The sequence below is a fragment of the Heteronotia binoei genome, chromosome 14 (genome assembly GCF_032191835.1).
Source record: "Heteronotia binoei isolate CCM8104 ecotype False Entrance Well chromosome 14, APGP_CSIRO_Hbin_v1, whole genome shotgun sequence".
Lineage (NCBI taxonomy): Eukaryota > Metazoa > Chordata > Lepidosauria > Squamata > Gekkonidae > Heteronotia > Heteronotia binoei.
Window position 1 is genome coordinate 15013947 of NC_083236.1, and position 11885 is coordinate 15025831.

Genomic DNA, 11885 nt, shown 5'->3' on the forward strand with positions numbered 1-11885 from the left:
AAGGGGACTATGCGTCACATCCATAGAGGGCTGCACTGATGACTCATTATGCAACTCGGGGTTTGCTTGGGACTGACCAGATCTGGATACCTTAAGACACATTGCAGCCTTATATTTTGCCGCTGAAGATGATGCGTTCTTCAAGAGATGGGGATTACTTCGTGTCCTGACCCCTGCGGACAGGTTAGGCAGCAGAGCATTAGTTTGAGAGTTAATAAAAGATCGAACAGGGAAAACCCCCTTTGACCATAGGTAATTCTTTCGCCTCAAAATTAGTGAAGGAATGTTGGAGGATTGAAAGGTAAGCAGAATCCTCTGCATTTGAGACTGATCATTAAGAGATTCAATGGTAATCAAGTCAATTTTGTGATAGTTCAGATGAAGAAGTTCACAGAGATGGGATTTAGCTAAAAGTTTACTTCTCCAGCATGGGGTCTTCCTGCCATAAGGACAAACAGTGATGCAAACCTTATTGGGCTGTAGAACCAATTGCTGCACGTTCCTTTTAAGGCCCACGCTGACCTTAGACTCCGTAAAGGAGCTCCGGGGATCAACCTCCTGAGTTGCAGACGGACATCGCTTTAAAGGGGCTAGAGCACCAATAGAGGTATCATCCAGCTGGGCTAAGTAGACTTTATCCATTGACACTGATAGTCTCTTTAGTTCTAAAGAAAGGTCAAGAATTTGGTCTTCTAAACTCTTTAACTTTTTAAAGATACAATCCACTGTGCTTGCAATAAGGGTAATTGGGGCAAGTTTGTCAGAAGACATGGATCTTTCTTCATTATCATGCTGACTCTGCTGCACCTTTAAAGCCCCCACCCCAGATAGGAGTTGAGAGTCAACGCCATCCTCGTGATCAGACTCATTAGTCAATTCATTAGTCGGTTCCTCCTTTTCAGCAGGCTCTACCTCGTCTTCTAAAGGGGAGAAGCGATTCGATGTTTCAATAGCAAATGACGGCAGAGCAGATTTGGACTTATTGTTTAAGGTAAAAAAGTCCTCTATCCTGAACTGTTTGCAAAGTGGCAAAGAAGCAGATTCCTCCTCCACTTCTCTTGGCCGCTTGCCTGATGCCATTAAGAGGGTTCTGTTGGGTGGCAATTAGCCCTGTCCTGATAAAAATGAATAAAAAAATAAATAAATAAAACAAATACCAAACAACTAATGTCTTAAAACTTACAGATAAAAGCCACAACATCTGCTAAGAATATCGTAAAATATCTTTAAAAGCCAAATTTGTCAGAGCCAACTCTGTAGCCGACTGCACTCCGCCTTGTTGCTTTGCAGGAGTTGACTTAATTTCAACCTTCAGTTCAAATTAAAAGATTCTAAAAAACAAAAACAAAAAAAACCAAAACCCTGTCTTTGAGAGACAGGCTAAGACTATGTAAAACTTTATAAAACTTTATAAAACTTCAGCTGTAGGTCGTTAGCTGCAGCAGCTTCTGATTAGGAAAACGAAAGCAGAGGCTTATTGACTAATTAAACAACCAGAGCTTGGGAAAGACAAAACAGAGGCACCAAATATCAAAAGTGAGGTGATAGGATAAGATTATTTAAAAACAATTCCTTCTGTCAAGGCAAGATAAAAGTTAAAAGATTAAAACAACTTAGCGTTAGTAGGAGCGAAGAGACAAGCGGCTGCCTTCCTCCGAGTCTGCGCAGAATGCCCTAATGAAGTTCTACGTTTTGGAACTTTTTTTCCCTTTGGGAAGCTTTTGCATTTTGCCTTTTTACAAGTTTGAAGCCCCCGGGGCTATGGACTCCGTCTAGATAAAATGTGTTCTGGAACTCAAGCAAGGCATCGCACATGGAAGTAGTCTGTCCTTAATTTCTGAGCTAGCTCCTGCTTAATGGACAAGTGGCTGCTTTGGGCTTGCAAATTATTGAGACCTGAGTCCTACTTCCTCACTTGCAAAACAGAGCAATATGAAAACGCAGTGCTTGCGAGGTAGGCATTTTTAGTTAATGGGAATGCTAAACCAACCGCATGGCAAGTAGCAGAGCCGCGACTTCAGTGTTAATTGGGTCTGTTGGAATGTCAGGATATGGCTCTGTCTGGGGTGTAGATCCCTTGTAATAAAGTAAAAGGGCCACGCCCATCACAGGTGAAAACTAACAACCACCCAACACTTTCACCCAACAAGTTAACTGTTGTGTTCTTGGAGTGATAAATTTTTGCCTCTGGCCACGGAGTTCATTAGTGATCCTCTGCTATGCGGAATGTGTGTCTGCAAGCCACCTTTGGATTGCTCGGTTTGCAAAAATTGCAGTGGGTCCTCTCGTTCCACGTGAACAGATGAAGCGGTCTGTCTTGAACGAACAGTGAAATATCATCAATATATCTAAATCTCAGCATAGCCAAGTCTGGATGCTTGAATCTGGAAAGCAGACCCATGGGCGCACAAGACAGGTCTTTCTACAAAGCTGAGAAAAGCCCCAAGGGGAAAAAATATGAAATCTGAAAAAGAATACATTGATGAATCAAAACACCTTATAAATAATAGAAGCCATGCCTGTAGCTTTAAATGTCCTCTGTGGTCATTGCTAGGCACCCACAACAGTATTGTCAGCCCTAGTGTCTGTCAAGAAAGGGGGATGGGGATGGGCTATAGCCAGGGCTGTTTTGGGCAACTTGATACCACCTGACTAGCATGACTCACCTATTCAGCAGCAACCATCCCACAAATGCCAGTGGGGTACAGAGGTTTGAGTTCAGACTAAGATACAGCAAGGAAAGGAAAAGAAAGGTCCCCTGTGCAAGCACCAATCGTTTCCGACTCTGGGGTGACGTTGCTTTCACGGCAGACTTTTTACGGGGTGGTTTACCATTGCATTCCCCAGTCTTTTACACTCCCCCACCCCCCCAGCAAGCTGGGTACTCGTTTTACCGACCTCGGAAGGATAGAAGGCTGAGTCAACCTGGAGCCGGCTACCTGAACCCAGCTTCCGCCGGAACTGAACTCAGGTCGTGAGCAGAGAGTTCAGACCACAGTACTGCGGTACTGCTGCTTTACCACTCTGCGCCCCGGGAGCTCATTTGCATATTAAGCCACACCCCCTGACACCAGGCCAGCCGGAACTGTGTTCCTGCTCAAGAAAAGCCCTGGCGTTTTAGAAGCAAGAGAGTGCCACCAGCTTGTAGAACTTAGCAGAGGGAGGAGAGTATTAAGTGTGACCAGCAGGGGCAGGAGAATCAGGCCAACTAGCAACTCCCTGCTGAAGAGAACATCATGAAGAGAAGCAGCAGGCTCTGCAAGGCCCCAAAGAAGCCCAGGGCAGAGGAAATGGAAAGGCTAGCAGGGCATGATGTGCAGTTTATTTAATTTATTTAATTCGATTTTTAGCCTGCCCTTCCCACAGGACAGGACAGGCTCAGGGTGGGTTACATACATTAGTTTCTATAGCAGAACACCTAGCTTTTTATCGAATGGCAGCCCTTTCCACACTCCTTGGCCTGTGGAGGGTGACAACGTAGCCTTGCAAATCCACCTACCTACGGCACGAATCAATATAAAGAAACAGGTTTGGCAGTGCCTAGCAAAATGTCCACTGTTCTACCTAGGAAGGAGTTACACTGTCCTCAGAGGCCTAAGAAGCAATCTGAATCAAGTCACACCGTAACGAGGTTCATGAGCAGGACGGGGTGTTCTTTAGTAACCCCATCCCACAAACAGGAGACACGACGAAGGAGGTCGCCTTAACTGTCTTGAGTAGCAGGAAAGAACTGCTGCTTGCCAAGTATCTATGAAGAAGGAAAAGCCACTCAGTTATCAATGTCTTGGTTTTAATGGATGAGCCACACAGACTTTTATCAAGTTGTTTTCAACAAAGAGCCTCCAGCATTCTAACCTGTCCACATTATGTGATTATAAAAAAACCCCGTATACCTAATTCTGCTTTGCAGCATGGAAGCCAGTCCATATACACAGAATGACCACATGGTTCTTAAATAGCTCAGGAAGACAACTATTAATCCAATCAGGAACAGCAGCTTCTCTGTCCCTCCTCCAAAGAGAACGTCCTCTCCTGACAGCACAGAGAGAAGGGATTTTCTTTCCAGGTTGTCAGAGCCCCTCAGCCACCTCCACCGTACTTCTCTCAAGAAGACACTCCAGAAGCACGTGGTGATTTAAAGGCAGTTCAGGAAAGCAACCAGCAGCTATGCCTGGGAGGAGGCAGGGGCTGCTGCCTTTTCAGGTTCCCTTGGCAATCACCCTACAAGTTTCTCTTGTGAGGAATGAGCCCCCCAAAAATATCTGACTTCTCAGTCACTGTCTGTGTCATCGCTCTGGTCCTCTTCCTTCTCCTCTGGGCCTGCGACGTCTTCTCTCAGACCTGCGAAGAAATCCTCCCCAGTACCAACCGCTTTGCTGCTCAAGGATTTCAGCTGACCACTTTTCTTCTTTTTCCTGTAGTCCTCCACAACCATGGAGCCGAGTGAGGAAATGTCCCAGAACTTCACCTTCTGGTCATGGCCACAGCTGGCCAAGAAGGGGCTCTTGGGAGACTTGGCCAGCTGCTCGATGGGTTCTCCTACGTGCTGCCCGACGCTGCCTATCACCCGATTGGGCAAGATGTTCACGGCCCTGGGAGAGGGAAAGAAACTGCATTAACGGAAGGCCACTGCAATTCAGCCCCATTTCTTCAGGAAGGTCACACGTGTGTGCACAGGGTTGCCAGTGGAATCGAGCTAGACACCCCAATTCATTCTGGAAAATGATTGGGAAGGCTTCTGCCACTGCTGCAGGGATAAGCTCATGTCAGACAAAGAAAACCTTCAACACTGTATATTTCACAGCAGCAATAGGGATAAGAATGCAGCCAGAAAAGGGGGTGAGAAACTCAGCAATCAATTAAAATGGTTGGGCTCGATTCCTTCAACTTCATTCCCAGCACCAGCATCAAATGTTCAGCCTGGCCTGTAGCACCAGCTCTCGTGAAATTTGAATTGATGGTGAAGAACGCACGAGTCTGCTTTAAAGTGAGTCAGACCCCTGATCCACCAAAGGTCAGTACTGACTACTCAGATTGGTAGCAGCTCTCCGCAGCAGCGACAGAGGTCTTTCACATCACCTACTGCCTTATGCTGGGGACCTTCTGCATGCCAAGCAGCTGCTCGACTTCTGAGCCACAGCCAAGGAGGAAGGAGCGGCTCAGCCCAACCTGCAGAGCTGGTGTGGCTGGGGGCACCCTCGGGCCAGTTGCCCAGCTTGCGATCTGGGTGGCAGCCCCTGCTACCACTCCTCCCTACGGCTGCTTTTTCCAGGTCAGCTCAGTCTACCTTGCCAGTCACTGCAGTGGAGGAGGCAAGATGAAGGGGGCAGAGGATGGGATGGTGGGTCTCTGTCCCCCTGCTGGGCTCCCTTCCATGCCCCACTCAGCAAACGGATCCACTCTCACCTGATGATGCCATCAGTGGAGCCTGTGCACACAATGCTGTCTGTAACGGGGACCAGGCAGTCAACGGATTCTGCTTTCAAGGCAAACCGGTCGCTGGTAGCACCGAACCCATTCCAGTTGAAGAGGTAAAGAGTCCCCTCGCTGGAGCCGCAAACTACTTTCTTTCCTCTCTGAGCAAGGAGACAAAGCAGAAGCGTGAAGGAGAGACAGAGTATCCAGCCTAAGGCCCATGTCCCTTTTAGTCGGGTCGAAAGCAAACCAGAATCAGCAGGTACGTTTTACTACGGAGGAACACAACAGGGACTCTCAAATCCACCCACCCCCAGAAAAGAACATGGCCGAGCCGGAGGCAAGCCTCTTCTTCAGGACCACTGAGTGGCAGACCGACCTTCACCAAAGAGATGGCTGTCAGATCTCCATTCTGAGGTTCAGAGAGCAGCTCAAAGCGCCGCCTTCGGATGTTGAAGACCCCCATGGTCCCATCACCGCTGCAAGGAAAAGAAAGGCACAGGACACCGTCAACCCCAGCTCAAAGTTGTTGCAAGCGTTACAGAATGTTTTCTTCCCAGGTATATTCCTCTGTTTATGAGTAACAGGATGACGGTTGGAGCACAGAAAGAAGAACAAGGCCAGAAAGGAACTGTGGATCTCACAGTGTTCAAAGGAACTGTGGATCATCAAATGTTCAGCCTGGCCTGTAGCACCAGCTCTCGTGAAATTTGAATTGATGGTGAAGAACGCATGAGTCTGCTTTAAAGTGAGAAGACACAGTCAAAACCGCTGAAGAAGACACAGTCAAAACCGCTGAAGAAGTTAGCAGTGATTAGGGCTTGTAGACTCTTTTGGGCTCAAGTGCCATGTTCTACTGAGCCACTTGTGGGAAGTGGCCGCCCTGAGCCACTTGTGGGAAGGGCGGGATATAAATCCCAAATAAATAAATAAATAAATAATACTGGAGAAAGTTTTTCTTCCAGACGGTTCGTTCTCGGCTACGGAGAACATCCTCAGTGGCGTTGCAGTCGGAGCAGGCGCTCTGACCTTCTTGGCTGCTGTGCATTGGGTGAGGCCAGGGCTGCTGGAGAGCTGCTATTTCTAGGCTGGAGGGGGTGTGGTGAAAGGGCAATAGGTTTGTGGATGTGCCCATTGTTTGGTTAGCAGTGACTCACAAAAGCTCATTCCCTGCCACAAGATTCGTTAGTCTTCGAGGTGCTTCTGGACTTTCGTTCTTTTCTAAAATCTCGCTGTTCTTTACCCCAATCCCACCCCTCCACATGGCTAAAAGCAGAAGGCAGCAATACCTGGTTGTCAGCAGCAGCTTCTTGTTCCCATCCAGGACCATGTCGCTGATGTACTCTTCATGCTGCTTCATCTCCATGATGGAGGTGCCCTTGCGCAGGTCCCACACTTTCAACTCCCCATTGTCGTCTCCCGTGGCAAACAAGTGCTCATCTATCACCAGCAGACTGTTCAAGGCAGAGCTGTGGAAAGCCCGAAAGACCTAGCAGCAAATCCAGCACTAGCCATGTCACTCTAGAGTGTGTGTGTGTTTTGGTGTCACTGGGCAATGCTATGGACCCCACTCCACCCCCCACCCAAGCCCAAGGGTTACAAAGGAAAGGAACACGGGAAACAGCCCCAAATGCTTACCTGTGTGCCTTGGGAAAGCGTGTCACCAGACGGCCCTCCTCCACATTCAGGATATGAATGCATTTGTCCTTGGATACCGTGAAGAGCTCTGGAAAATATGGCCGAGGAAATAGCAGATGTATAAAAGCAGCCCTCACTAGGGAGTACTTGCTCATATCTTGTGGAACCGGCAATACTGGAATGCATCCCTGAGCACTGCTCCTGAGCGCTCAGGCCCCACCAGTTCTTAAGATCTGTGACACAGAGAAGAAGCAAATCTTGGTCTGCCTGGAGTTGTGGCCAAAGAGGGCTCCCTGGAAGGCACCCGGCAGACTCTGCTTCATCTTCGGCAGTGACAGTGAAGTGACCCATGATGGAGCCATTCCCTGCAGGTCAGGTTGGCACATCTCACATGCCAAGACACGACGCAGCCACAAGCTTGCCTTTCCTCCATGCTCTGCGGGAAGTAGTAGGAGCCTCTCTCGGACCCTTGGAAGGTGTGGGAGCTGTCCAGGGCCAGACCTAGACTGTTTGGCACCCTAGACAATGCTACCCAGAAGCAGTGACTGGAAGCTACTCTTTCACTGGAATCCAACTCCAGGACCCCTCAATCATTAACCACAAAGCCCAGAAGAGAGAAACACTCACTTTCTCCATCATGAGAAAAGGACACTTCCCGGCAGGATTTCAGATGATGCCCAGAGGACCAAAGCTCTTTGTTCCCACCTTCCAGACATGAAAAGGAATACCTGAAATTCAAAAAGAAGAGGGAAAGTGTAAAGTAATGGGGCGGGGGGGGGGAATCCTTCAAGGTGAAGTAGAAAACCTGTTGAAAAGCCACAGGAAGCATCAGACCTAACAAGGGTTCGGCGAAGAAGCGGGGATACAGTTGGAAGCACCTTTGAGTCTGAGATGTGTAATAATATTCCTTTCCCTTCATCTGGTTAAAGCTCTTTTGATCCAGTATACTGAGCAATCATGTGCCCTCCTCTGATAAATATCACCAAGACTTCATGCCCAAACTATTAAAAAAAACTAACAGCAACAGTAATATTTGGAGATCTATCAGAAAATAGGACTGAGATTATTTTACAGTAAGATAAAAAGGAAATGATATCCAAATGATTCCTAGTAGTCTCACACAAAAGGCATGCCAAGAAAATGTGCACCAGCAATAGCAAAGCAAAGTTTATTAAAAACAGTCATAAGACCAGCATACAAAATAATATAAGATAATAACGTATAAGAACATGGCAATAGACAGTTACAGCCATAATTCCCTAAAATTCCGGACCGAACTAATCCTTCACTAATAACTCAATTTACAGTACGATCTACGCTTTTTAATTACCAGATAACAATACCTAGCAGCCTTGCGTGAGACGGATTCATAACTGTCAGCCAATAAAAACTTCATCACTTGTTCCTCAGCATATTTACAATAATTTGCCAATGGTTTAAAATGTGAGAGAAGCCAGCAATAACAACGTTCCTTAAAGAATACTCGCACAAACACTCCCCCAAAGGGGTTCTCATTCATCTATCGCTCATAACAAGTGAGCTGTGCATTTAACTGAGTCAATTATAAAAATCTCTAAAATAATTTGGGACAAACAGAAGGCGTAAGAAGGTAGTAATCTTGGAGGAGGGATTTAAAAAACAAGGAAGAACAACCCTGCACACACAGACACATGTACTCACAAAATCCATCCTAATAATGTGCCACGAATGCGAGAGATGAGGACAGACGTCTGTACAATCATGTGTTAAAAGACTCTGAAAATGCTGCAACCATGACAGCTACGGGCTTGAGAGCTCCCAGAGGCTTCTGTACTGGCCAAGGCTGGAAACTGAATGCTGGATTAGAGGTGAACCCTTGGCCTGATCCCTTAACATATATTGCCTTAACATATGAAGCTGCCTTCTACTGAATCAGACCCTCGGTCCATCAAAGTCAGTATTGTCTACTCAGACTGGCAGCGGCTCCCTCCTAGCTGCTCTGCTCTTAACCAGAACCGAAACCTTGCAAGTAGAAAGAAGCCTGTATTTGCAACAATGTACTTCCTGTGTTGCCCTCTGGATGCAGAGCTTTAGCTGTAATTCTTTTTCTTCAGCTAACAGGGCTGACAGGATCTCCCCACACATCTGCTTCCGTAGCACCACTCCTTGTTTGGGAAATCTGAAGCTGTCAGTCTTAGAAAGCCACACCAAAAATTCTTCAGTTGTTCCATAACGAAGGCTCAAAAATTGAATGAAAAGCGTCTATTTCACCACTTTCAAACTGTGCTGGACCACTGAGAAGAGGTCCCACTGCTGCTGCCCCTCCATATCCCCCAGGACAAGGACTTCTCTCTTCGTGCAGCCCACATTTCTCCCAGAGCCGCTGTACTTACGCATAGACATCACCATCCACATCTCCTGCAGCTATGATATCCCGGCTAGGGTGAAAGGCAATGGTGTTTGCCGCTGCGTCAAGGGAAATGTCTTCGGGGGTATCTCGAAGCCTCGGCTCATGTCCTGCTTCCTCCTCATCTAAATGTGCCTGATTGGCATGGGCAGAGAAACAAAAAGTATCAAACCTCTGCCAGGGCCCTACCCATCCCTTGCAAATCACCATCTTTCTGATCACAGCCCAGCACCATTTGATAGAACCACATGTATGGCTCGCTCATGCACACGTTACTTAAAACATCTCTTTGTTCTTTGACTGTTCTATCAGATGTTGGAAACCCACCCCCAAACCATTTTTTTTAATTGTGAGTGAGGGGATAGTTAAAAGTTAATGAACTGCGTCACATCTCCAACAGCCCTTCCTGAGTTGCATGTTTGAATAGGCCAGCAGACTTTTTACCACTCATTTATCATCTTTTTCCAGATTCAGGCACACAGGTGGATTTAGTCCACACCATCCACCAAACATCAAGAAAGCCCCACAGATAGGCAAGAATGCGTAGACTAGCTGGCTACATTAGAGCTCGCAAATGCTGTTGCTTGATTTCAGAGCTACCCTTGCTTCTTTTCTATTCCAATCCTCTCTCTGTGAGTGCATAAACTTTATGCACTGGTGACAGATTTCCACAGCTGTTCAGATGTGGTCTAGTTCTTCATGTTTTAGTAATTTGCTTAAAACTAATGAGTTAAGCAGCATGAGTTAGAAAGGTTTTGGTTTTGACCTTCAAGGCCTTGAGCAGCCTTGGACCAATGTATCTGTGGGACCACCTCCTCCAGTACTGTCCCAGGAGTGTTCCACTCCTCAGATAACAACTTGTTGGGGATCTCTGGCCCTAAGAGATATCCAGATGTCCTCTGCCAGGGCCTTTTCGATCCTGGCCCCAACCTGGCGGAACTCTCTGCCAAATAACATCAGGACCCTGTGGGATCTTACGCAGTTCCGCAGGGCCTGCAAGGCAGAGATGTCCCGCCTAGTGTTTGGCTGAGGGCAGCAATGGCTTACATCATGGTTGGCACCCTTCCCTTGCTCTTTGACTGACCAAATTCGTCTCCCCCACTTTCACGAGGGACCCACAGGCTGTAAATGGGAGGGCACTGCAAATTCTGCCACTTGATTTTAAATTAATGTATTACATGCGTATAATATATAATGTATTTAAATGCAAATAGGAGCCCCGTAGCGCAGAGTGGTAAAGCTGCAGTACTGCAGTTGGAGCCCTCTGCTCACGACCAGCGAAAGCTGGGTTCAGGCGGCTGGCTCAGATTGACTCAGCCTTCCATCCTTCCAAGGTCGGTCAAATGAGTCCCCAGCTTGCTGGCGGGAAAGTGTAAAAGACTGGGGAAGGCAATGGCAAATCACCCCGTCAAAAGTCTGCCGTGAAAACGTTGTGAAAGCAACGTCACCCCAGAGTCGGAAACAACTGGGGCTTGCACAGGGGGCTACCTTTACCTTTTTATTACATGCAATGATCTGGTGTTATGGTTCTATTGTTTTTATAACGTTCTACACTGCCTAGAGCCCCACAGTTGTGGGGATTAGGCGATTCATAAATGCAAATGAACAAACCAACCAACCAACAAGTAAATGAGAGAGAGAATCACTGCAGATTCTTCTTCTGAGGGGCAGGGCCCCAAGCCACAAAACTGTTGGGGGAAAGTCTGGTTCTGTGCTGAGGCCCCACCCACTCCTCACTCGGCTCCACCCCCAGCTCTCCAGGCACTTTCCACCCAGAGGTCTGGTCTCGGAGCGGGGGGGGGGGGGTAGGCGGAGCCCCTGCAGCGTCGGGGACGGAGCGAAAGTGCGTTTTCTCCCCCGCCCTGATGATCCCGCCGCCGCTCCTTCCCATTCCCAAGGTTGCTGGCGGCGGGGAGGGGAGCTTCGGCCTCCCCCAGCGGCAAGGGAGCCGAACAAGCGGCCTCCTCCATCCCAGCAGCCGGCGGCCCTTCCCCGCCGAGGGAGGAAAGAAGGCACAAAGCAGCTGTCCGAAATCCAGTCAAGGAAACGGTTTGGTTGCTAAGAGACGGCCGGGGGAACCCACCTGCATGGGCGCCGCCATCTTCCCCGAGAGACGCCTGCGCAGTGAAACAAGCGTGGCGCGCGAAGGGAATTCTGCAAAAGAAGCTGATTGGATAGAAGAATCCTCGTTGGCTGGCGTATTCCCTCCCTGCATAGTGAACTGTGTTACCGTCCGGCGAAAACATTCGCTCGCGTCGGCCTAGCCTAGTGGTTCCTTCGATCAACAGCAATGCCGATCACTTGATGGTTCGAGTCCCGTCGGGGCTGCTTGGCCCTTTTGGTGGGGGTCTCTCTCGGGGATTCCGCTTTTCCCGCTTCCTTCCTCCTGGAAGTCGAACGCTCCGCTTAGGCTTTGCCGCCGAAATCCAGGCCAACCCCTGGGGGG

At 48.2% G+C, this 11885-nt stretch overlaps 1 protein-coding gene across 1 annotated transcript; it reads right to left on the reverse strand.

The window, feature by feature from the left end:
- Positions 1-3776: 3776 nt before the first annotated feature.
- Positions 3777-11572, reverse strand: WDR55 (WD repeat domain 55). Its single transcript, XM_060254343.1, has 8 exons — positions 11523-11572; positions 9426-9574; positions 7681-7781; positions 7054-7141; positions 6705-6884; positions 5795-5894; positions 5407-5576; positions 3777-4592 (listed from the first exon to the last, which is right to left on the reverse strand). Exons 1-8 carry the CDS (start codon positions 11538-11540, stop codon positions 4271-4273), a joined length of 1128 nt encoding a protein of 375 aa, XP_060110326.1. The 5' UTR covers positions 11541-11572; the 3' UTR covers positions 3777-4270.
- Positions 11573-11885: the final 313 nt, after the last annotated feature.

Bases quoted from the DNA above. Each gene is read 5' to 3' on its own strand.
- WDR55 (XM_060254343.1), bottom strand. The intron at 7,782-9,425 runs GTAAGTACAGCG...TTTGAATTTCAG, and splicing joins GTGGATGGTGATGTCTATGC to GTATTCCTTTTCATGTCTGG. The intron at 7,142-7,680 runs GTGAGTGTTTCT...CATATTTTCCAG, and splicing joins CTTTTCTCATGATGGAGAAA to AGCTCTTCACGGTATCCAAG.